Below are 27209 nucleotides of genomic sequence, written 5' to 3'. Positions count from 1 at the left end.
TTATTTTGTGTTCATGTAGCATTTTTTACAGCATGTTGAATCATCTCTTGGATCAAAGACACATTTTTAGGATTGATTTGCAATTGATAATCTATAATCTATAATCTGAGCTATTTCAGGTTTTAATCCCACTCAGCCCTGGTATGTAACCCCTGACAGAGACCAGGCCAAACTTGGAACTTAGAAATAACTCAGAAGATTACATTTCTGTTTGTAGGTTGTTGAACCTTTATAATAGCGTTTCTTTTTAAATGCTTCCTAGAGAAGAAATATTTTACTATGGGACTCCTGTAACTAGTAGCTACAGAATGCAATAATACATTTCTGTTAAGCATAAGCTAATTCTAAGTGAACAGCCATAAAAACAGCTGTATTAAAGGCACGGTCCGTAAAATGACGCCGTCAGGGTGAGGAGGAGGAGATTTTTAAATTCGAACGGCTGTTGCTCACTCCCCCGCCCTTCCTGAAAGAGCCGAAAGCCACGCCTCCCAATGTGCACGCAAGGAAAAGCCGAGTCAACACCAGAGTATTGCTTCTTCATAATAGAGCTGAGCTAGTGTTAGCAATGGAGTTATCTGAGGTAAGAAAGTTGTTTTTAACCAGCACATTAAACACTTACTGTTTACAAAAGGCATTTTATAAAGAATATCTATAAATATATATATTTTAAAATACCAGTAACAGTTGACAATCTATATTGTAAAAAAATTAATCCTATCAAATTGTTAGCATTTTATTACGAGTAATTAGCTTATTTTTAATTGCTTTGCCATTCAAGATGGGATGAATATATCAAAGCATATAATTTATGTGGAAATCATGAATAAACACTGCATTCTGTGTAGTCCTCCTATAATCATGGTTGCTTTCATAGGGTTTCTGGTTATTGTTGGTTTAGCCCAAATCTGATCTGTGTCAAAATTGATTAATATGCAAGAGTACTTTTTATATTAGTATAATTTTTTTTATTCTAATACAAATTAGAGTTCAGTGATTGAGGAATCCTCTGAGGAAGAGTTTGAACCTCCCATTGCATCCTCAAGACGTGGTGCAAAAAGGAGATGCCCACAATCATCTCAAAGCCGTGGTGCATCCAGAGGCCGTGGTGCGTCTAGAGGCCGCGGTGCATCCAGAGGCCGAAGAAGTGCGAGACACTCAGCTGTGGACCTTGGAGTTGAAGATCTCTCTCGAGAGAGAGAGAGAGAGAGCGAATAGACTTTGAACGTGTAAGCATAACAAAATTACACTAAATGATCCTAAAATCTGTTGCTGTAGCATCTCTTTCCACTTTTGTAGCAACACATACAGAACCTGAACCCTCAGCAGGCTATTGACATCCTTACCAAGGTGCTGGACAGAGACCCTGGTGTTCTCTTTGATGTACTTGCCCTCTCTGGTCCACCTGCCACAACATCTCCAACATCCAATCAACCTTCATGGTGTGTATGCTCCCACTGCAGAGATATGCCAACTGATTTGGAAAAGAAATGCTGCCAACAGCCTCCCCAGACATGTATTTCAACTGTACCACACATGGAGGAGTTTATTCTGCAAAATGGTGTTTTTCGCCTGGCCAGCACATTGTGGAATGAGTTTCGAGCAGTTTATGATGACCCGGACCCTGGTGAGGACACCAGACGGTTCCGCCATGCAGCTTACAGACAATTTGTAGCATGGCAGCATGGAAAACTTGGTGGAGGGCGCAGAGTAGTATTCTCAAGCTGTGGCCTGGAGGATAAGGGAAAAATTCCCTGACCCCAATGGTAACTACACTGGTTTTATTCCAAGACGATTGTAAATAAATGTATATATTTGATACTTTACATAAGTTTGTTTTTTATATATATTTTTTTTGATGCTCTAATAAAGTGTTCTAAAGCATAACTCTGTGTTGCATTTGTAAACTTACCATAAATGTTAAAACTCCTGCACAACAACAAAAACTTAAGTCTACCTCCAGCATTTTACATACATTTTTAAATATTAGTCCTTATTTCCCCAAAATATATCTTTATTTTCAAACAAAAAAAGCACAGGAAACAAAAATAAAGAAGGTTTTGGGTTTTCTCTTTCCTCCCCCAACACCTACAGTGGGGCAAAAAAGTATTTAGTCAGCCACCAATTGTGCAAGTTCTCCCACTTAAAATGATGACAGAGGTCAGTAATTTACATCATAGGTACACTTCAACTGTGAGAGACAGAATGTGAAAAAAATCTATGAATTCACATGGCAGGATTTTTAAAGAATTTATTTGTAAATCAGGGTGGAAAATAAGTATTTGGTCAATAACAAAAATTCAACTCAATACTTTGTAACATAACATTTGTTGGCAATAACAGAGGTCAAACGATTACTATAGGTCTTTACCAAGTTTGCACACACAGTAGCTGGTATTTTGGCCCATTCCTCCATGCAGATCTTCTCGAGAGCAGTGATGTTTTGGGGCTGTCGCCGAGCAACACAGACTTTCAACTCCCTCCACAGATTTTCTATGGGGTTGAGGTCTGGAGACTGGCTAGGCCACTCCAGGACTTTCAAATGCTTCTTACGGAGCCACTACTTTATTGCCCGGGCGGTGTGTTTGGGATCATTGTCGTGTTGGAAGACCCAGCCACGTTTCATCTTCAAAGCTCTCACTGATGGAAGGAGGTTTTGGCTCAGAATCTCACGATACATGGCCCCATTTATTCTGTCCTTAACACGGATCAGTCACCCTGTCCCCTTAGCAGAAAAACAGCCCCAAAGCATGATGTTCCCACCCCCATGCTTCACAGTAGGTATGGTGTTCTTGGGATGCAACTCAGTATTCTTCTTCCTCCAAACACGACGAGTTGAGTTTATACCAAAAAGTTCTACTTTGGTTTCATCTGACCACATGACATTGTCCCAATCCTCTGCTGTATCATCCATGTGCTCTCTGACAAACTTCAGACGGGCCTGGACATGCACTGGCTTCAGCAGCGGAACACGTCTGGCACTGCAGGATTTGATTCCCTGCCGTTGTAGTGTGTTACTAATGGTGACCTTTGTTACTGTGGTCCCAGCTCTCTCCAGGTCATTCAACAGGTCCCCCCATGTGGTTCTGGGGTTCTTGCTCACTGTTCTCAAGATCATTTTGACCCAACAGGATGAGATCTTGCGTGGAGCCCCAGATCGAGGGAGATTATCAGTGGTCTTGTATGTCTTCCATTTTCTGATAATTGCTCCCACAGTTGATTTTTTCACACCAAGCTGCTTGCCTATTGTAGATTCACTCTTCCCAGTCTGGTGCAGGTCTACAATTCATTTCCTGGTGTCCTTCGAAAGCTCTTTGGTCTTGGCCATAGTGGAGTTTGGAGTCTGACTGTTTGAGGCTGTGGACAGGTGTCTTTTATACAGATAATGAGTTCAAACAGGTGCAATTACTACAGGTAACGAGTGGAGGACAGAAAAGCTTCTTAACGAAGATGTTACAGGTCTGTGAGAGCCAGAGATTTTCCTTGTTTGAAGTGACCAAATACTTATTTTCCACCCTGATTTACAAATAAATTCTTTAAAAATCCTGCCATGTGAATTCATGGATTTTTTTTCACATTCTGTCTCTCACAGTTGAAGTGTACCTCTGATGTAAATTACTGACCTCTGTCATCATTTTAAGTGGGAGAACTTGCACAATCGGTGGCTGACTAAATACTTTTTTGCCCCACTGTATGTCTGTGGCAAAGTTTTACCTGTAAATAAAAAATAAACTCAATTAGCAATAGACTATTGTGTGGAAGATGTAAGGCAGATAATGTTTTATTTTACCATCACCGCGAGTCCGTAGGTGTTGTAGAAGTTCCTCTGTTGATGGTGCAGGGACTCCGGACAGCAAACCGTAACGCCTTGGATCCTCAGGCCTTAGCTTGTAGCGTCGAGGAAGACCTGTCTTGCTTGTCAAACGTTGGTTGACGATCATGGTTTGGATCTCTGGGATGTAGGAGTAGTCTTTTGCCACCTTCTCAGAATACAGCCTCCAGCATCTTGATTTTTTGTTGAATATTTTATGGTATCTGAAATGACACATGCCATAACTTGTAGTAGAGCCCTGCACTGAAGCCCTAGGCCCTCGGGTCGGCCCGGCCCAACGGCCCTCGGGCCAATGACTGTGTAATTACCTCGGACATGGGCCGGGCTCCTTTATTTTTAATCGAATTCATTAAAAAAAATTGAAACACCTAAACCAGGGGTCGGCAACCTGTTCCCATCAAAGAGCCATTATTACCCGTTTCCCACAGTAAAGGAAACACTGGGAGCCACAGCAGCCGCGGCGTTGTGGGCAGGGCCTACCCTCAGACAGCAGAGAGCTGCTCACAACAGGTGACAGCAGCCAGTACCGGTCACTCGTTTACGTCAAAGCTATCTTTCATAAGACGATAATCAATAAAATGATTTATATAAAGTGGATCCAGAAGTTGTAGCCCGTCTCTGCCTACAACATTTTGATATTTTTCACCCTGTTGGTGGTTTTACTGAGCAAGTGCCACTTTTGTCATACATTTCTTTTTAAAACATGTTTAGACTGTTCAGAATACAAATCCAGGCTCTGTCACGTTTGATTGTTGTAATTAAACTTTGTAAGTGGGGAAGGTCAGAAAAGGATCCGATCATTTTGTTTTTCCCTCATTTACAGTGACGGAGATAACGGCGCAGTGCACCTGGCTCTGGTGTTAATCAAGTTAAATTATATCTCTTTGCAACAATTTTCACAAGAAAACAGAACAGTTAAAAGCAGGGCTTGTGTTGACCGGACAGTTCCCGTAATTGACAGTTTATTTTGACGGAGAAAGAATAGAAAGAATTACCCCGACGCATGCAGACGAACTGACACTTTATTCTACGCACATCACAGATGTAGCTAAATCCCCAAAGAAAAGATTTCCATCTGAACATCTGAGCTGGACACTGCTCAGCGCAGCTCGCTGTCAGCATGTACAACATAAGGTACACAGCGAGCTGAAGATCTGGAGAGGGGCTTGGAGCGCATCGCAGAACCAGAGCGCATGCGGGAAGATTCCTCCGACTGAATTCATTCAGAGGAATCTTCCCGCTGATCTGAATCTGATGCGGCTCTCTGTGCTTGTAAAATAATGAATGGATATTTAAATAAAATGCTTTATATTTTACTGAATTAATTTTATATCTGTAAGTCAATTCTATGTAAAGATTGTCTGCGTAAACCTGAACAGGCCCAACCCATTACTGTGAGACCGGGTTGACGGGTCACGCTTGTGCATAATCATATGCACTTTCTGAGCTGGAGAGGATAAGAGATTCTGGGCTTCTCCTCAGACGGCTCCTGGATGCGTTGCCACATTGGAGACAGGAACAAGCACTATTCAGCCAAAGTTTCATAATCAGGGAATATTTTCTAAGTGACAAGTCTCTCTGAGAGACCGGGTTTGGAAAACACTCGCTTCAGTGGGAGGAACCTTCCCGCATGCGCTCTGGTTCTGCGACGTGCTCCAAGCCAATCCCCACAACTTCAGCTCGCTGTGCACATATGCGCTGAGAGCGAGCTGCGCTGAGCAGGGCCCAGCTCAGATGTTCAGATGGGAATCTTTTCTTGGGTGATTTAGCTACATCTGCAATGTGCGTAGAATAAAATGTCAGTACGTCTGCATGCGTCGGGGTAATTCTTTCTATTCTTTCTCCGTCAAAATAAACGGTCAAATACGGGAACTATCCGGTCAACACAAGCCCTGCTTTTGACTGTTCTGTTTTCTTGTGAAAATTGTTGGAAAGAGATAAAATTTAACTTGATTACCACCAGAGTCTGCGCTGTTATCTCCGTGACAGTAAATGAGGGAAAAACAAATTGATCGTATCCTGCACGTCTTTTAACACATTGGTCAGGATTGACGCACTTTGTTTTCATTTAGTTGGTTAAAAAAAAGTCGGGCTCGGGTCGGGCCAGAGAATCCTGAAAACCTTTTCGGACCGGGTCGGGCTGAGGCGCCACCCCCTCGGGCCGGGCCGGACACGGGCTCAGATTTTAGGCCCGTGCAGGGCTCTGACTTGTAGTATACAACAAATTAGCTGAAAAAGTGTTTTAAATGAAAAATAATTTAGGTAAGCCCCACCTGGAGGCACTATTATTGAAAATGTGGTGTTTCTGTTATTCTACAGTTGGCCTCTTGACAGCATGTTGTTAAACCAATATGTAGCAGTTAGGAGCGTTGTGGTTGTTCATCTGAGGAAGTTGTTAATAAAAAAATGACTAAAACTGGACCAGTGAATTATGAATTCATGAGTGTATGTTTCATTTAAAATATAAATAAATAAATACATACTGTATCGATCCATCTGCTCTCTTCACTTCTCGATGTGAGTTGTGATTGTAGTCCAGTGCAGCAAGCAGTATCCGTGCCTCGTAAACAGGTGGGATGTAACTGAATCTTTTGCTTGCATACATTAGGAGATGGTTGTGAAACGCCTCCAAATTTGCTGTAGATCCAAAACAAGAATTTAACATTTAGAACAATAATATTATTATTTATAGCTATAATTAAATACAGTACCTGAATTTCAAATATTTTGGGACTTCAGCCAGCGTTCACTGAGAATGATGTCACTGAGGGCTTTGTGTGGAGTGGAGCCTTTCTGAATCCAGTCTCTCTCTCTGTCACTTAGTAAAGGATCATGCTGACAAGGATCCAGAGACCACTCATGTTCTCCAATCACATGATGGAGTAGACCGATCCACATGTCCTAAAAGACATATGTGGCGATTAGTTACATTCACTTTTTTTATATGAAAACACAAATAATGTACTTACAAAAAACTCATAAGTGTTCGCCGACTTGCAGCAAAACCAAAAATGGTTACAGATATCTTTGTTCCACTGTAATAAAACAAGTCTCCCCAGCCTTCAAAGATTTCTGCATGAGCTGATTATCATTCCTTTTATTTTAATATGGAGTTTTCACGTAGGTAAGACCACAAAATCAGACGGTAATCTGTACACGTGGCCCACCCAGGTTAGCACAATATGTCTTTCAGTGCTAATGGAAACGTAAGGTTTTGGATACGTTCCTCATCAATCACACCTAATTCTAACTGCTGAATCATCTCCTCAGACTTCTACAAGTGCTACATGAGCTGCTGATTACTCATTTTAATCAAACACGCAGCTCAGGAAAGTGTAAACATCTAATTCAGTATTCAAGATGCTAACCGAACCCCGCTAATGGGGAAGTTATAAACAAGAGCTTAAAACAATACACTGATATGGCCTATAGTTAAACGCCACACTAATCATTAGCTCCCATATAAACAAAAAACTAAAATCCCCTTTCGTTACTCAAACTTATTCGAAATATAGCATAAATAGTTCGACTAGCATCGATTCATGTCGACTTAGCATTCAAGCTAATGCTACATTAGCCAATAGGACACCAAGCATACAAAGCTTGTTTGCTCTATTACTTCTTTCAGTAAAAGAAAGATTTTAAGTAAATTTATCCAAAAAACAATAAATAACTTACCTGTCCAAAAGATACTTTGCCAACTCTTCATCCGTTTTCAGGCCGTGTAGATCACGAAAATCCAGTGGCGGGCGGTGCATTCCACCCCTGGGCCTTCAGTGATTTCCTATTCAGTCCAATCTAATTTAATACACCTAAAATACCATCAATAGGACATCACAGCTGGAGAAACCTCACACACACACACACACACACACACACACACACCAGTGGCTGGTCAAGACACATAATTTCCAGAGTCTTTAAAATCAAACTCGCATTCCCAGTTGAGAGTAGGAAGCTGACCACGGATCCCGTCAAATCTCAGAAATGAAAGACGGGTTTAAGAGATGAGACAATAAAATAAATAAGTAAAGCAAACACATTATTTGCATTTGTTTTGGAGAAAATTGTACCGCGAAACAATTGAACATGTTGGCGCAGCTGCACACACCACGTCATTCACAATATAAATTGCATAGAAACAGAACACAGAATAATTTCATTTTGCCATTTTATTTCGTTACCATTTATTGATTATTAACAAAATAAAATGACAAAACATAAAAAAATACTAATAAAATGTTTCTACTCACCAACATAAATGTCCAGCATGGATCTCCTCCTCTCCTGCTCATTAGAAAATAAAATCCATCCTTCTTTCTTTCCTCAGGAAAACCTCAGTGGCTCTGTACAGTTTATCCGTGCACTTCAGGTCCATGAGTGGATCCTTTTCTATGGACATGGAGGCTAATGCTGAAAGACGTGTCTGTCGGGTCGTGTTTCTGGCGTACGTTTTAGCGTGCTTTAATGCTACCAAATCCATCTGATGCGAGCAACAGGCATTCCCAGCAGAATAACCAGCAGCGGTTCTCTGAAGCTGTTTGCCATGGGTACCGTTCATAGTTGCTTGCCTGAAAATGACGAACAAATCCTTTCCCCTGCTGGGACAAGCCAGCTAGCGTTGGAGTCAGAGTAGACGACCTGTTCTCACAAGATCCATTTTTTCTTGAAAGGTCCGTCTGGAAAATGGTGTGGCAAATTAATCTGCAACCAAGTCTGTCTCTTCTCCTCTTTCAGCCATCATGTGTTCAAAAATACACCGATAGCTGCCTATAGATACAAATCTCTGTGTTTAGTTTTGATATTTTGCTTCATGCCGCTAGAAAAGTTCTAACTACTACTGCTTATCCAATCACAGGATGCGTTCTTGTCAGCTTTTGCGTGAGGCCAGCTAGCTGGCCCGGGCCAAGCTGACTCATGAGCTGATTGGCTATCACAACTAGATCGTCTCCGTTCACTTACAGCGGACAGCGGGCTTCTCGATTGATTCTGAAGGCCTAGGGCAGACTTAATCTGCCTGAAAACACAAGCTATCTTAAATCTGATTGGATAACACCCAGCCTTGGTATTTTAACACTGGAAGCAGCGCAGCCAAGTGGTTATAATAGGATATAAAGAAAATAGACCAGTAAACATTTTTTTTATTTAAAAATAATTACCAAAGGAAAAAAAATACATTTACGCTTTTGAGTATGTTTAGGCCAGCAGAGAAGGCTTTGCTGGCCCTGACTGCCCACCACTGCGAAAATCTCTCCATCGTTTAAAACAATCTCCAATGTAAATTCTACTCGACTGTCTTAAACGTCTTGCAGCCACTTTTGAAGAAGGGCTTTTAAACTTTTTAAATGTTTTTTGAGATGTGGAAGGCAGTCGAGGAATCGGTAATTTGGGGTTTTGTTGCTCCATGTTTCTGCAGTAAGCCGAGTGAGGCGCGTGACACTGTTGTGCATGCTGAGACCTGCTCGTGCTCGATGATTGGCAGCTACCTCTGGTGGTAACGCAGCGCTATTGGTCAACGCGTTAGGCTTGCAGAAATATTGGCTGAGCTCTACAGGGCAGGGGAGGGACTTAGGAGAAAATTGAAATATTAAAGATTATGTACTTTTTTTAATAAAATTGTGTCAGATGGTCAAAATCAAACATTTTTAAAGTTATTCTACATTTAAATGTTACAGACTGTGCCTTTAACGTATATGCTGATAATGTAAAAACTGATATTTAAAGGTGAATGTTTTAATATTCTCTCTCATACTCTGGAGTCCCCATAGCTTATTTAGCTAATTCAAATATTTAAAAATAAATAATAAAAGATACTCGTGAATGAGTTGACGTCATCGATAGAGCCCAAGTCTTCGTATGAATTAACTTTCTCAGATAAATGAATTTTATGATCTGAAACACGTCCAAAGTGCCATAAAAGACTGACTCATCCAGTCAGCTCATCTACAAGAAAATTAATGAAAACATATGTCAGTCAGCAAAGCTATGGTACTTAAGCAACTTTTGTTTTTATATACCCTTGTTACATAAAAAGTGTACCATCTTCTCTATCTGGCTCCTGGAGGTGAACCTCAAAACAATTTTATACATTTTTCAGCTGTTGGAGTTCAATTTGACTTTTGTATGTTTCAACCTCCAGGTTAGGGATGAGGTCCTGCCTCAAGTGGAGGAGTTTACGCATCTCGGGGTCTTGTTCACGAGTGAGGGAGAGATGGACCGGTAGATCGATAGGCGGATTGGTGGTCTGCAGTGATGTGGGCATTTTTACCAGTCTGTCGTGGTGAAGAATCTATGATCATGAGCTTTGGGTAGTGACCAAAATGATCACTGATACAAGCAGTCGAAATTAGTTGTCTGCGCATTGTGGACTGGATCTCCCTTAGAGATAGGGTGAGAAGCTCGGTCATCTGGGAGGGGCTCAGAGTAGACCTGCTGCTCCTCTATTTGGAGAGGAGCAGGAAGATTTTATAAAAGGGCAGGGTAACACATCACTTGACCAATCGGTGGAGAGTGGGCGTGTTGGGCCGGGTCGGCCTGAAGTAGACCCCCTCGAGAAGAGGGCTTAGAATGAGCCTTGGTTGGCCCGGAAAAATACCAGGCCACCCAGATATGTAAACAACCTACGCTACCCGGCCCGGGCCGATTCGGTGCCCTAATCCTTTATTAGCACATCGACATACGCCGCTGCCATCAAACTGCCTCCATTCTCTGACCGGTGGTTGCTTTTTTGGTGCATCCAGCCTAATCTCATAATTAGATGCTAATTTTAGGCTGGTTCTTAGTAAAATGTCCACATTTTTTTGGCCTTAACGATCGAGTTGGAATTTCTCTGCTCGGTTCTTGTCTCAAATCGATTTTTGTTGTTAGTTTTTTTCATGTTTGCAAGAAAGCTGAGAGGTCATCTTATACCAATCATAACCCCCAACCTGATAGTCTCTTTGTTTTGCTGACAGATATCACTTTTAGTCCTTGTCCCTTATGTAGGTCAAGTAGTTTGTTACTAAACACCAAAGTGGACCTTCTGTTTACTGTCAATCCTGCCCGTGTGTCAGTAGGTGTTGTTTTTCCCCCTCCGGCTGATCCTTTCTGTGATCGGTGCTGACATTTGGCTGAGTGGGATTAGAAATCTTGATCTCCTGGAAGAGAGGCTACGGTGAAAAACAAACGCCAAACTCTGAGGTCATGTGTTTCTCTGTCATATAACAGGGACACCTGTCATTTTACATTCTCAAGCTTTTAATGTTTCCAAGTTTTAGGAAACGTTTCGTATCAGTGAACTAGCTGTATTATTTAAACTTGTGGAACTCTGAAAAAATATTTTTTAATGATTATTTCTGATTATAATCGGTCACTCTTGAGTTTTTCAAGCAGGCTGAACATGAAAATAGTCTCCTACACCTGTCTTATGCATTAGCTTCTGATAGAAAATAGATGGGCAAACTCTAGGATTTGAAAATCCTGGAAGATCTGTGTCACACTGTCACTTAACATTTGTGGATTCACCAATCTTGACTCAACGGGGAAGGCTGTTGTTGGTTTAGTATCCTGGAAACAGCAGAGCATGCCTCTGCTAGTAAAGCTAACCAGTAGCATTAGCAACTTCACCACACTGCAGAACTCTTTCAGTCGTGTGTTATTTGGTCGAGATAAAACATAAAAATATAAAACAAGTCTGCTTCGTGTAAACAGGAATTAAACCTGCTTGTTAAAAATATGTCTGTTTTACATAAACCTGAGCTTTTCCAAATGCTTGGAGCTCTGTATGCTTGTAAATATGTGAGCACATGTTTTTACATCACAGGGTGTGGATGTTTATGACTTCCCTGAAGATGCCCTGCTTTCTCTTTGCTCTGCTGTTTAAGGATTAAGCTCAAAGCTCCTCTCAGACTCAACATGCTGCGCACAAACCCGTCAGGAGCTCAGTCCCACACTGAGATTTACTGTTAGTTGGCTCTACAAGCCAAGTGCACTGCAGCCTTCTACTGTAGCTCCCACGAATCTGAGAGGATGTTCAGCAAAACCTCCGGCACAGGAGGGAGATCTGCCAGGACAACAAAGTCTATGAGATTTTTTAAGAAAGAGAGGCTTTTTTTATTTATCACACTAGATTTTAAATAGCTTTTAAGTGAGTGAGCAAGCTGTTTGGTTAAAATGGAAGCTGGGGCTTGAGCATTTTCACAAGTATGGGAATAGGTAGCTCGTTTGCAACAAGATCTGATCAAATCTTCACAATAAGGTACGTTCTAAAGCTGTGTTAGTGGTCTTTAGTGGTGAACGTGCTTCAGTAGGTGCACTCAACAGATGTCCACCTGGTTTCATATGAAAGCATATGATGGGTTTATGGTTTCTCATTAAACAGTGAATGGCTTTTAAACGTCACATTGGTATTCTGAGAGCAAAAATCCTCAGCAGGTTTAATGTCACTGAGTCTGTTGTTTGTGTGTCCTGTTCTGCTGACATATCCAAAGGACACGTGATACATGTGCACTATTGTCATAGTCACCATCATCATTGTTTTTACTATAGTTTTGTCTCTGTATGAGTTTTTTGGTTTGGGTTATATTTTGCACACTTGCAGATAGTCGTGTGTTAATTCAGCTGCTTCTCTTGTTGCAGAGTGAGTTTGACACCGAGGCAGAACCTCCCTCGCATCATCCTCAAAGGAATCTTCCCGGGAGCTAAAGTGGTTCGTGGACCAGACTGGGACTGGGGCAACCAGGACGGTGTGTGTGTGTGTGTGCGTGCGTGCGTGCGTGTGTGTGTGTGTGTGTGTGTGTGTGTGTGTGTGTGTGTGTGTGTGTGTGTGCGTGTTTATTCAAATTGTTCAGTCATATTGCTACCATCTTTGCAATGTCTGCTTTGTTTTTTTTAGTGTGGAACTCTGTTTTCAAAGTGCCTCATCCTCCGAAGGCCATAATAACATTTTAACCTCACGCCTCACTAACCTGAATAATGTTGTGTTACTGTGTGTGTGTGTGTGTGTGTGTGTGTGTGTGTGTGTGTGTGTGTGTGTGTGTGTGTGTGTGTGTGTGTGTGCGCGCGCGCGCGCGCGCCAGTGAGTCATCGGAGTCTGTCCCACAGATGTGCCAGCCTGTTTGTGTGTGTCGTTACTGAGTCCTTGTTTTATAACAAGCTTGTTTTTTCTGCTTCTCCTTCCTGGTTCCTGCTTCATCTGAAAAGCTCCTTCACGTTAACTCTGATATGTAGATTTGGAGAAAGTGAAAAGCATTCTTTGCAGCTACGTCCTTGAGTGCTTGTGACACTTCTGAATGTCAGCAGGTTTCGTTTTGTGACTAAATGTGCCTCAGTCCTGTTGAATAATGTCCTTCCCTTCAGGTTCTATCAATACTTTCTGGATAATGTCTTATATTAATTTCATTGTAAATGAACTAAGGAATTGTTCCTTTTGTGGAAACTCAAGTGCCAATAAGTCTTTTTGTTTGCTGAGCCACTGTGAAAGTAGCGGCGCTCCCTTTTTTTCTAAGAGCGAATTAGTCAAAATGTCCTTTTAATCCCTTTAAAGTCCCAGCCCTGAGGTTACAATAGGTTATCAGTCATAAATGTTGTTATTTGGTGTATATGGGACTTTATTAGCCATGTCAGGTACAAGTTACTGGTTTAGTTTGGATTATTCAACAATTAAGCAACCTAATTGCTTTTTTAAACATTTTTCTGGCAGAAAAAATACTCCTTGATAAGAATGCTCAGTTGATTTTTTTAAATTACAATTTAAAATATATAATTTATAATCTTGTTGCATGTTTTCTATTCATCAAAACCAACTGCCTTTTTCATGTATGTAATAATTTCTCTTTGTTTCTTTGACTTACATTTCACCGCCTTATTTTGTCTTTTTCTTCCACAAATTCATCCAATGTTGTTTCTTGTATATATTTTTTGTTTGTTTGTTGCTGTGTACTTGTGTGTAGGTGGGGAGAGTAAGGTTGGGACGGTAGTGGACATTCGCGGTTGGGACACAGAGTCTGGTCGCAGCGTGGCTTGGGTCACCTGGCCTAACGGGACCACCTATGTCTACACAATGGGTCATGAAGGCAAAGTAGACCTCAAATATGAATCGGATGGCCAAGGAGGCTTCTATTACAAGGATCACCTACCGAAGCTTGGTGAGACGGCACTTCTGTTTACTACTTCTTAAGGACGTATATGACTTACACCATTTGCAATTTTCTTGGCTAATTTTGATTATAAAATATTTTTTTATTAATTATTTTGTTTAGTTTTTAATAAATTCTAGTCTCCTGTCACAATTTTCTCTCTTTAACTGTAACTTAAAGGTTGAATATGGAACAATTAAATAAAAAATTACATATATTTTTAATAACACTTTCACGAGGCGCTTAGAGGCGTGCAGTATGATCTTTAAAAACTATAATTAATTTAAAAGATTCAAATATTTATTTTTACATGCACAACACAGGGTTTATGTTTACATCTACCAGCCAATAAAGGGCACCGTTGAGGTAAAAAGTCCACTCTGCACATCAAGGCTGGCACTGTGGCAAATGGTGGATTCGACAAGTCAAGCAGCTGCTTCTGAGCTCAGGAGATGTTCTAACGTTAAATATTGTTGTAAAGTAAAGGTATTAGTACAAATGAGACCTTACCCTGTGTGATCCATCACAGGACATGGCACTGACTGATCACTTCACGCATCGGCATTGAACCTGACCTCAGTTTTATTCTTGACATTTTCAGTACCTTCCAGAAGGAGCCATTTCAGGCATTTAAAGAGACAATGGAAACACATTTTTACCTCTTATTTTTCTACTTTGGTATTTTTGAAAATAGTCTTTTTATCTCCTTCATTAGCTTCTGATAGAAAATAGTCAGATCAGATTTGAAATCCCTGACAGATCTACATCACACTGTCACTCAGCATTCATGGTCTCACCCATCTTGACTTGCAATGGGGAAGGCTGTTGATGGTTTAATGTCCAGGAAACAGCAGAGAACGTTATGGCTAGTAAAAGCTAACCATTAGCATTTACTGGTTACCAGTAAACTACAGAATCAATTTCAAAGCACTTCTACTAGTTTATAAATCACTCAATGGCATGGGGCCAGAATACATGTCAGATCTCCTTCAGGTATATGCGCCCAGCAGGGCTCTGAGATCCTTAGGAAGCGGTCAGCTGGTAGAACTCCGGGTCAGAACCAAACAGGGTGAAGCTGCTTTTAGCTCCTATGCAGCTCACAGATGGAATCAGCTTCCTCATGACCTCAAATGTGCCCCAACTCTAGTAACTTTTAAATCAAAATTGAAAACCTTCATGTTTTCATCAGCCTTTGAATAAATGTTTTTATGCTGCACCTTCTGCACTGTATTTGCTCACCCTTTAACTTTAACTTAGTTTCTTTTTGTTTTTAAATTGTATTTTCTGTCACGTTGATTTTAATGTTCTTGCTAATGGAAAACACATTCAATTGCCTCTGTGTGTGTGAAATGTGCTATATAAAAAAGCTGCCTTGCCTCACCTATTAGCAACTCCTCAACACGGCAGAAGTCCTCCAGGCTTGTGTTACTTGTGGAGATAAAACTTCAACATTGTAAAGCAAAGCATAGTCAATAGTAGTCATGTTACAACTTACAATTCATTTATTCCTACAAGAGTCCATTGCAAGTGCATCAAATGTATGAGTGAAGGACCTCTTTAAAGAGGGACTGCACACCATCTGAAAATGTAACTCTAGTCAAGATTTGAAAAATGCCATGAAAGTGGGCGTTGCCAGGAGGCACAGAGTGGCATGGCCAAGTGTGGGGAATTTCCATCCTGAGAGGGAGGGGGAGTGGTAGGAGACTGTACCGATGACTTAAAATTGTTCCAGCCCCAGTCAATCACAAGTTTAACATGCAGTAGCTGCTGTTCTGCCACAGGTGGCAGCACTAAGACGTTTTTAGACCTACAGTGGGGCAAAAAAGTATTTAGTCAGCCACCGATTGTGCAAGTTCTCCCACTTAAAATGATGACAGAGGTCAGTAATTTTCATCGTAGGTACACTTCAACTGTGAGAGACAGAATGTGAAAAAAAATCCATGAATTCACATGGCAGGATTTTTAAAGTATTTATTTGTAAATCAGGGTGGAAAATAAGTATTTGGTCAATAACAAAAATTCAACTCAATACTTTGTAACATAACATTTGTTGGCAATAACAGAGGTCAAACGATTATTATAGGTCTTTACCAAGTTTGCACACACAGTAGCTGGTATTTTGGCCCATTCCTCCATGCAGATCTTCTCGAGAGCAGTGATGTTTTCAGGCTGTCGCTGAGCAACACGGACTTTCAACTCCCTCCACAGATTTTCTATGGGGTTGAGGTCTGGAGACTGGCTAGGCCACTCCAGGACTTTCAAATGCTTCTTACGGAGCCACTCCTTTGTTGCCCGGGCGGTGTGTTTGGGATCATTGTCGTGTTGGAAAACCCAGCCACGTTTCATCTTCAAAGCTCTCACTGATGGAAGGAGGTTTTGGCTCAGAATTTCACGATACATGGCCCCATTCATTCTGTCCTTAACACGGATCAGTCGTCCTGTCCCCTTAGCAGAAAAACAGCCCCAAAGCATGATGTTCCCATCCCCATGCTTCACAGTAGGTATGGTGTTCTTGGGATGCAACTCAGTATTCTTCTTCCTCCAAACACGACGAGTTGAGTTTATACCAAAAAGTTCTACTTTGGTTTCATCTGACCACATGACATTCTCCCAATCCTCTGCTGTATCATCCATGTGCTCTCTGGCAAACTTCAGATGGGCCTGGACATGCACTGGCTTCAGCAGCGGAACACGTCTGGCACTGCAGGATTTGATTCCCTGCCGTTGTAGTGTCTTACTGATGGTGACCTTTGTTACTGTGGTCCCAGCTCTCTGCAGGTCATTCACCAGGTCCCCCCGTGTGGTTCTGGGATTCTTGCTCACCGTTCTCATGATCATTTTGACCCGACGGGTTGAGATCTTGCGTGGAGCCCCAGATCGAGGGAGATTATCAGTGGTCTTGTATGTCTTCCATTTTCTGATAATTGCTCCCACAGTTGATTTTTTCACACCAAGCTGCTTGCCTATTGTAGATTCACTCTTCCCAGTCTGGTGCAGGTCTACAATTCTTTTCCTGGTGTCCTTCTACAGCTCTTTGGTCTTGGCCATAGTGGAGTTTGGAATCTGACTGTTTGAGGCTGTGGACAGGTGTCTTTTATACAGATAATGAGTTCAAACAGGTTCCATTAATACAGGTAACGAGTGGAGGACAGAAAAGCTTCTTAAAGAAGATGTTACAGGTCTGTGAGAGCCAGAGATTTTCCTTGTTTGAAGTGACCAAATACTTATTTTCCACCCTGATTTACAAATAAATTCTTTAAAAATCCTGCCATGTGAATTCATGGATTTTTTTCACATTCTGTCTCTCACAGTTGAAGTGTACCTATGATGTAAATTACTGACCTCTGTCATCATTTTAAGTGGGAGAACTTGCACAATCGGTGGCTGACTAAATACTTTTTTGCCCCACTGTAGATCATAGATTTAATCAAGTTTACACAAACATGTCAAAAAATACACAGAAACAGAAAGATTGCATTTGCAAAGACCCAATTATACAGTTTATAAGCATAAAAATATTATTTTGGGGTTTAGTTACTCTTTAAGGAAATTAAGCCGTTACTGGCCAAACCTTCCGATCCCCTCATTGGCTGCTATGAGGTGAGGAACTCGGATATCCTGGAGGAGCTTGGAGTAGAGCTGCTGCTTATCCACATCCAAAGCAGAAGCAGAAGCTTCAACTGGTTGGGGCAGTGTCTATGCTTATGTTTGTGACATCACAACAGGGGGAAATTTTGAAATGGCTTGTTGAAGCCTATGATTCCCGAGACCAAAATCTGACAAAAACAGGATGAACAGGTTTTTATCTGTGTTTCAAGTGTTTAAAGAGACATTAGAGACCCACATGGCAACACAAAAGGATGCAACAAGGTATTTTTGCATAATATTTCTTCTAAACAGCAATTCTCTAAATGTTCAGCTGTTAACTCACAAAATAACATGGAGGCTCATGATGTCAGTCGTCATTGGAACAAATTAAACGAGGAACTATTGACAACGAGAACAACAAATAGATGCAAACTTTTTGTGTTTTGAGTTTTCTGTTTACACAGAAAATTCATAATAAACATTGTCAGTGGAAAAATTAAAAACCCCATCAAGTTGTAAGATTTCAAAAGGGGCAAACCAAAATTCGATCAATTCCAGTCGCTTGTTAGGGAGTCGGTACACAAACGTTCTAGAAAACATCTAAAAATCTACCACCACAATATGACTTCCTCTTTCTCATCTCTGATTTCAGGAGAACACGCAGAGCTACAGCGGCAGGAGAGTGCTGACGGCCACTCCTTTCAGCAAGGAGACAAGGTGAAATGTCTCTTAGAGGTGGACATCCTGAGACAGATGCAGGAAGGTTACGGAGGATGGGACTTCAAAGTGGCTGAGGTATGAAATGCAAAACAGACGGATGAAAAACACAATAAGGATTTTAGCTTTTTATAAAATGTAGAAGTATTTCATTAACTTTCTTTTTTTATCAGTAAGCCTGTTGTGTACAAATGTGTTTGTTTTCAACAAAACTCTGGTTCCACAATCACAAAAACACTCCACTAGGACAAACCGAATCTTTTTAGAAGAAGGCTGAGCATCCAACTTTGTAATTGCAGCTGCTAAAGAGAATAATAAGGTCACAGTCACACCGAGGGGAGACCCAGGGCGAAACGCTCTGTTTGTGTTTGCAGTACATTTGTCGGGTCGGGACGGTTGGGACGGTTCGTAGAATAACGGACCAAGGGTGCGTCCAGGTCCAGTACAGCAACAACATCCGCTGGACTCTCCACCCAGGCGCACTCACAAAGGTACTTAAATACAGAGCAGGATACGCTGATTTTGATTCAGATTGATTTCATATTTTGGCTTTTATTCTATTTTTATTTAGGTCAACACATTTGGAGTTGGCGAACTAGTGCGAGTGCTGGAGGAGATGGAGACGGTGAAGAGACTGCAGGCCGGTCATGGAGAGTGGACAGACAGCATGATTCCTGTATGCTGAGTTATAGGCTAATTAACTAAAAGGTCGGCTGATAGGGCGACCTCTGCATGCAGGTCTAGTGGAGCTTTAAGCTGAAGTCACTTGACTTTAGGAGGGTCTAAGTGTAGTTTAGATGGATTAATTGTTTGGGATTTGGGTGGTCTTTCACAAATTTACAAAATGACAAAAATCTATTTGCCATCTTTATTTTAGCAGTTTTTCTTTCTATAATCAGTCATTTTATTTAACTGGAATTCTTTTAAAGCAAACTAGTTATCCTCTTTAAAGTTAGGATTTAACTGCTTGATTACTTAAAATGTCAGAGGGACAGAAATGGGGCGTTAATACATCCTTGATTTGTTCATTTGCCCTTTCCCTCTCCTCACACCTGGTTTCTGTCATTGTTTACCCTAGGTTCTTGGCCAGGTCGGCAAGGTGACGAAGGTGTATGCAGATGGAGACCTACGAGTTGCATTTGGAGGCCAGACATGGACTTTTAACCCAGCATGCCTTGCAGCTCAGCCTGCGGAGGTAGATGCCAGCCTCGTGAGGGCTGAGAACCCCATCAATCCTGGAAGTAAGGCCTCCACCGGGACCAGGGGGCTCATCCCAAAACGCTGCAGCTCCAGCCCTCCTTTCAGCACTGTCTTCGCTTTGCATGCTTTCTCATATAGGCGCCTCCATCAATGGCCTTTCTGTTTTTTCCCCAAATGTGTGAGCACGGTGTTGGTTTCTTCAAGTACTCTTTCCTGTAGCATGCCGCGATGCAGCTTATTAACAGCAAGAAGCTTTGGCAGCTCAGCAAACGTTTGTCATCATGTCAGAAGTTCTCAGCAGGCTCTTAATCATCTTGGGCTCTGTCTATGTATGTGTTCACCTCACCATTGAAAGGTGAGAACCAAAACCGGTGTGTGGTCAGGTTCCACTGCATGGAGGGACATTTTGGCTCATTCATGTGTTCATTCCAGTCCTGAAAAAGTCATCATCCTATAACTTAAGAGTTTTCGTCCCTCTCTAAAGCCGTCTGTAGTTACTGTTGAAATCGAAAAGCTAACTCTTGTGTCTTTTTTGTGTTTCCTCTCCCGCTCTGTCCAGGTATTATCATCCCATATCTGAAGAAGCTGCTGTCTGAGTTCAAGGAACAGAACAACCCCAGCCGGCTGGTCACTGAAGCAGCGCATGGCAGTGTCAGCAAAGTGCAGGAGTTGTTGCAGAAGTATCCTGACAAGGTGAGTGCAGCACTCCTGTTTGCTGCAGTCTGCTGTCCGTTCCAAGACGGGGTGGGGGAGGCTCAAAACTTGTTTAGAACAAACTAAGCACTTTGACATATTACCAGTCTGATTAAATTACTAATTTACTCCTATTATATTAGCATAATGAAGACTGAAGTGAGGCAATGACCAGCAGGGTGGTGCTAGCCCAGTTCTCTCAAAAGCTCCTCTTTTGCTTATAGAATAAAAAAATAACTGAGTTCCATTTCTGTAGAGTTCAACTCGAGTTCCTCTTATTATTTTTAAGTATTTAATCATTTATCATTTAAATTGACCATTGACAGATAAAAAAAGATCCAGATGTCCTCCATGTAAAATCACAACTTTAATCCATGAGAATTTAAACCATTTTTGTGCAAATTTAGGATTATTCAATCTGTCCTTGAAAATGTGTGAATGAAATGTTAGAAAATATTCATTTTGTTCTTTAAGTGTCTTTATTTTTGGAAAAGTTGACTTCTTTCTTTTGGCTAACTCTTTGACATTATTCTCAACATTTTGGAGATTTTTCTCTGATTTTTCAATTTTCTTGCCTCTATGACTATTTTCTTTATCTACATCAACACAAAAATAGCGCTGTAATCTTGTGTGTTTGTAAGATTTTTAACTAATATTTAAAATGCGTTTTGTGTTCTTTTTGGTTCAGCTAGTTACTCTGTTATCAGACACGTCTGTCACCAAGTAGATGTATTTTATTAAATGTTACAGTCCGTCAAAATAAACTGTCAAATACGGGAACTATCCGGTCCACACAGCACACGCCCTGCTTTTAACTGTTTTTCCGTTACTGTAAATGAGGGAAAAACAAATTAATCGGATCATGCACATCTTTTATCACATTGGTCAGGATTGACACACTTTGTTTTCATTTAGTTTTTAACCCTTTAACGCCAAGGCGTCACCAGAATCACCGGTGACACCTTGGCGCATGTGATTTCAAATAACTCCTCACTACTTAAACTATAAAATTCTTTAAAAAAATATAAAGGAGCTACTGTATGATGCTAAGGGTTACTGAAATCAAGGCCGTTTCATATTCTATTCTCCTCGCTAATCAGGCAGTGATCGAGGTCGCTTTTCTAAGAGAGACCTGAATGATAAATATTAACACAATCGAAGAAACTCCTCCAAATGTCTGACTTGCCTTGCTTTGGTTTTTGTGTCATAAAGGCCTTGTTTCAGCTTCTTTTCAACATCAGTTGCCGACTCCATCATACTCATCCCGATCCCGCACTGTTTCTTTTAGCCGACTGTTCCCGCCCGCAGCAAAATTCACAACGCCCGCCCCCGCAAGATTTGAGTTGGGTCCCGCGGGACCCTGCAGGACCCAATCCCGATGCAGCCCTCTATCCTGAGGGAAGTTGAAGCATTGCAACAACTCAGCAGGCAATACATTTAGTCAAATAAACATAAAACGTCTATCTTATGTTAAAGGGGTTGTTTATATATAGAATAAATGTTTTAAAACACTAATCTGGCCATTAAAGATGTTTGTTTTGGTTTAGCAACAAACCAAACAGAAGAGGTGAACAGCAGAGCAAACAGGTTTGCAGATTAAGTTGAACTCAGCCTGTTGTGGATAGGCGTAGCTTTGGGTCACGTGGTGTCGGTAATAGTAATAGTGATTGCTATCACCTGTTCAGGCGCGAGGGAATGGGAGAATGAGTGGGTGATGGGGGGAGTCGACTTTTTGCTGACCGCTCAAGCTTAGAATGTTTTTTATTTATCACTGTTTTCAATGGATTTTAAGGCTTTGATAACAAATAAAGGAGTTTTTATCCTGGAACTTTGACTTACGTTTGGAACAGCGGGCGCATCAACATTATTCCCTTACTCAGCTGCTCGGCGACTCAAAGGCTTGAAAGTCGCCAACACAGCCACTTGTTTACGTGTTCTAAAGCAGCGATCAGACTCTCGGTTATTTAAGCGGGTTTGTAAGTTGCTGTTTCTTCAGCTCTCAGCCTCATTTCTCCAGTGCAATATCTGTTTAATGTGGGATTTTTCAGTGGAAGTCCCAAGAATTTCAACATCCCCGCTGAAGTCCTGAAGCAGGGTCAAAAGATCCTTAGTCCACACGGATGACTCTGATAGCTCCAATTAGCATCCCTTCATTTGTAAATGTGGCCATTGCCAGAGGAATCAGCATGGGGCAGGAGAGATGAATTCACACAAAAGTCACATGATGTTGTGCCGCATTATCCAGGTCATTTTGCCAAATGTGAGAGGACTAGAAACATGAGACATGAAAACATAAGAGAAGTTTTCACTGTTTTGATAGAGATATGGCATTTTGCTGCTGTTCCATGGTGCTTTGCTAAACCATATAGAGGATTTTGCCAAATACACCTTGAATTTTGAGAATGTCATCTCAGTTTCGAGAAATGAGCCAAACTAATTGAAAAAAAAAACCAACCTGTAAAAATCAACTTAAAATTGTTCAAAAGTTGGGGATAAGTTGGTTCAAAGACTGAGTGTAAGCTGCTCCTGAGAGTGTCTGCCCATCCCCCAGCTGCATTTTTTGCAGGGCTATCCCATAGGCTGTACATATACTGGACAAACGGATTCCATTGGCTTCAATAACACGTTTGTTGTCTATAATGGGAGGTGGCCACCACCGCCATTTTGACCGTGTCACAGGTTCCGTCCAGCCCAGACAACTCCATAAAAGGGAAGAGAGGAGGCGCTGAGGGTGTGGCTGTAAGGCTGGGCTCGAGTGACGACACCCAGGCGAACTAGCTACGAGCTAGAGCCCTGCACGGGCCTAAAATCTGAGCCCGTGTCCGGCCCGGCCCGAGGGGGTGGAGCCCCAGCCCGACCCGGCCCGAAAAGGTTTTCAGGATTCTCTGGCCCGGCCCGAGCCCAAGCCCGACTTTTTTTAACCAACTAAATGAAAACAAAGTGCGTCAATCCTGACCAATGTGTTAAAAGATGTGCAGGATCCGAGCGTCGCAGAAGCGCATGCGGGAAGCTTCCCACTGAAGCGAGTGTTTTCCAAACCCGGTCTCTCAGAGAGACTTGTCACTTAGAAAATGTTCCCTGATTATGAAACTTTGGCTGAATAGTGCTTGTTCCTGTCTCCAATGTGCGACACATCCAGGAGCCGTCTGAGGAGAATCCCAGAATCTCACATCCTCTTCAGCTCATGAGCGCATATGATTACGCACAAGCGTGACCCAACGCGGTCTCACAGTAAGACTGGGTTGGAACTGTTCAGGTTTACGCAGACAATCTTCACATAGAATTGACTTACAGATATAAAATTAATTCAGTAAAATATAAAGCATTTTATTTAAATACCCATTCATTATTTTACAAGCACATCGGCAGATGGATGGAAGAGCCGCGGGTTGCCGATCCCTGCTCTAGTTCAAGATATCATTAAAATTCCAAAAGTGCTGAAAAGATTAAAATGGGGCTTTCCGTGCATATACAATACATTACAGTATCCACCGGGATTTCCTGTCTTGAGCGCAACGAATCACAACACAGATTCAGAGACGTGCGAGTTTGTCATCCAAAATGCTCCGTTTTATAACTTTTGAATGGTTGATCAGATTCAAATAATTCCAACGGTTCCTAAAAGTACATAAAAGCAGCTTTCCAACGGTCTATAGCATGAAGCAATCAGAGTTAGAGAAAATATCGCTACGAGGGGAAATCCTGCTGTACAGCCTGATTGAAACGGAGCGCAGCACTGCTGTGAAAGCGGATAACCTATAAAATGACATGTTGAGGACGCAAACTCAATACATCTCTTTTATTGTGAGGTAATAATTTCTCCGAGTTTTGCGGTTGCGGGCGGGAGTAGACATGCACGCTGCAGGTGTGGGCGGGAGTAGACATGCACGCTGCAGGTGCGGGCGGGAGTAGACTATCGCGTCATACCCCTGTCAAAACCCGTGCACGCGCATTGGGTCCACAGCGCGCGTGTGTATGGCAAGCCAAAACCGTCACAATACGCCACTTTCCCAACCCGTCTAGTTAAGAAATGGCGAAAAAAACGCCGTTTGATGTGCCAAGACGTCGTAAAATACGGCGAAAACTCTGCCAGAACGCCGTAATTGACGCCGTTCTGAACGGTCCCGTAGAACGCCCGTAAAATACGCCGTTTTTTCCGGACATTGAACGCCGTTTTTTACGTCACCCTAATCCCAGACGCGTTCTCTGTGTGGGTGGCGTAAAATACGGCGTTTGGTACGGACATTGAACGCCGCTTTTTTCGCCGTTCTGTGACATAAAACGCCGCTTTTAACGCCACTTTGTGACAGTTTTAACGCGTTTAAAATTCAACTTTACTCTCATTTATGCAGAGCCCTCCCCATGGGTTTCTCATCCACTTAATTTAAACTCCAGTGACCCAATGAAAGACGAGGAGGTTGAGGCAGCACTAATTCATCCCAGATTCGCCGGGCTGTCGGGCTGTGCGGATTGCTGTTTTCTAATACAACTCGGCTCTGTTTCAACTAATTTCACTGTATTGAAAAAGCCTTGAAATGTAGTAATATTATCAACAATGTGTCAACATTATTATTTTTTCTGTCCACCTGTAAAAGGCAGAAACGCTGTTTCAGTCAGACCTGATGATTACTTAAAAGTGTGGCTGCCGTATCAGTCTGTCCTCGTGGCTCGTGAGTCCAGCTGAAACATCAGTGCTCTTTCTGTCCAAAACTCCATTCTTCTTAAGTTAATCCACTTTCAGTATTTACTATTGTGACAGTGTGTGCTGTCGCAACGTCCCGATTGATCATGCGCCCTGGCTACTTGGTCAAGGGAATGTTCCTTTGGCTGACTGGTTAGAGCTTATGACTCTCACCCGGGAGTCTGGGGATCTAATCCCGCCAGAGCCCTCGTTTATCCACCTGGCCACACTATTGTTTTTTTTTTTCGTTTTTTTTTAACGACTGTTATACTTGTCTTACAGGAGCTTCTGAAGATGTTCTGTCTTGCTTCTCCATCATCACTCTCCAGCTCCTCAGACCAGCCACTCCAGAACCTTCCCAGATCAAGGATCAGAGCACTTTAATTAAAGTTTGAAACATGTCTGCTTGTTGTTCTCCTATAGAAGCCTTAAACTAGAATTTGCTAATGAGCTTTCTTGGCTAAAATATGCTCTTAAATGTTTTTATTTACATAATCAAGAAACACGTTTTTCATTGCTGCTTCACCAAGACATGACTGAAAATGTCCTCATGATCCTGAAACGCTGGTTAAAACAAATTACTTTTAACCTCTTATAAAACAAACGTGCCTGTTGATGATTATGCCACTATACTGAAGCACCTGCATACTTGCTAACGATTTGCTAACTTTCTGTAATATTTGATATTTAAGTTGAAAACATGAAATGCTGTAACACAAATTCCAAATGTTCTAGTTGAGCACTTGTTTCTACTCAACTAATCATTATTTCTGTGATTAGTCAGCTTTTTCCTTTTCAATAAACACATGGAAAAATTACAATTATCTTAATGAAAAATGGTTTAACAGTGTTGCACATGTATAATAATCTGCACTGGTTTTCACAGTTACGGCATTCTTCAAACTATAATAATAAAATAAAGTGAAAAGATATTTACAATTGATTACTTCAAGTTCCTACTATTTACATTTTATGCATCGATACTGTAAATGGCTGTTTACTAAGGCATACAAAGTCAGTGCCTGTACACAGGTAGTTTGCTTGTAAATCTACATATTTCTGTTCTATATGATCCTGTATTCTTCATTAATGCTACTTACAAATCCACGAGTCTGTAGAATTGCCTTGTTTATTTGAGCAGGTATTGAACAATCCTTTTAGTTATTAACAAGTTGAGTGTGTGCTTAAGAGGAGTTTAAAAGTGTTAGCCTTAGAAAGTAGATGAGCCTCTCCCACAAACCACATTTTTTTAAATTTAGGACTTTACGGAGTGTGCTGAAAGACAACAATGAGGCTAATCATCTCCATTTTTACAGGAGGCAACCCCCTGCTTACTAGGCAAGAACCCGTATGAGAACATTCCACTGACTTTGTATGCCTTAGTAAACAGCCATTTACAGTATCGATGCATAAAATGTAAATAGTAGGAAGTAATCAATTGTAAATATCGTTTCACTTTATTTTATTATTATAGTTTGAAGAATGCCGTAACTGTGAAAACCAGTGCAGATTATTATACATGTGCAACACTGTTAAACCATTTTTCAGTAAGATAATTGTAATTTTTCCATGTGTTTATTGAAAAGGAAAAAGCTGACTAATCACAGAAATAATGATTAGTTGAGTAGAAACAAGTGCTCAACTAGAACATTTGGAATTTGTGTTACAGCATTTCATGTTTTTAACTTAAATATCAAATATTACAGAAAGTTAGCAAATCGGTAGCAAGTATGCAGGTGCTTCAGTATAGTGGCATAATCATCAACAGGCACGTTTGTTTTATAAGAGGTTAAAAGTAATTTGTTTTAACCAGCGTTTCAGGATCATGAGGACATTTTCAGTCATGTCTTGGTGAAGCAGCAATGAAAAACGTGTTTCTTGATTATGTAAATAAAAACATTTAAGAGCATATTTTAGCCAAGAAAGCTCATTAGCAAATTCTAGTTTAAGGCTTCTATAGGAGAACAACAAGCAGACATGTTTCAAACTTTAATTAAAGTGCTCTGATCCTGGATCTGGGAAGGTTCTGGAGTGGCTGGTCTGAGGAGCTGGAGAGTGATGATGGAGAAGCAAGACAGAACATCTTCAGAAGCTCCTGTAAGACAAGTATAACAGTCGTTAAAAAAAAAACGAAAAAAAAAAAAACAATAGTGTGGCCAGGTGGATAAACGAGGGCTCGGGCGGGATTAGATCCCCAGACTCCCGGGTGAGAGTCATACGCTCTAACCAGTCAGCCAAAGGACCATTCCCTTGACCAAGTAGCCAGGGCGCATGATCAATCGGGACGTTGCGACAGCACACACTGTCACAATAGTAAATACTGAAAGTGGATTAACTTAAGAAGAATGGAGTTTTGGACAGAAAGAGCACTGATGTTTCAGCTGGA

At 41.4% G+C, this 27209-nt stretch overlaps 1 protein-coding gene across 1 annotated transcript in view; it reads left to right on the top strand.

The window, feature by feature from the left end:
* The window catches only part of LOC107372708 (E3 ubiquitin-protein ligase MIB2-like), a 58042-nt gene that overhangs the window by 16733 nt on the left and 14100 nt on the right, over positions 1–27209 (top strand). Inside the window, exons 4-10 of the mRNA XM_070544641.1 lie at positions 12446–12552; positions 13759–13953; positions 18185–18327; positions 18624–18740; positions 18821–18925; positions 19328–19490; positions 20009–20142. Coding sequence (XP_070400742.1) covers positions 12446–12552; positions 13759–13953; positions 18185–18327; positions 18624–18740; positions 18821–18925; positions 19328–19490; positions 20009–20142 — 964 coding nt within the window. The remainder of the gene's footprint in view (positions 1–12445; positions 12553–13758; positions 13954–18184; positions 18328–18623; positions 18741–18820; positions 18926–19327; positions 19491–20008; positions 20143–27209) is intronic.

The sequence above is a fragment of the Nothobranchius furzeri genome, chromosome 15, assembly GCF_043380555.1.
Source record: "Nothobranchius furzeri strain GRZ-AD chromosome 15, NfurGRZ-RIMD1, whole genome shotgun sequence".
NCBI lineage: Eukaryota > Metazoa > Chordata > Actinopteri > Cyprinodontiformes > Nothobranchiidae > Nothobranchius > Nothobranchius furzeri.
The sequence above is the reverse complement of the archived record's forward strand: the minus strand, read 5'-3'. Positions and strand labels throughout refer to the sequence as shown.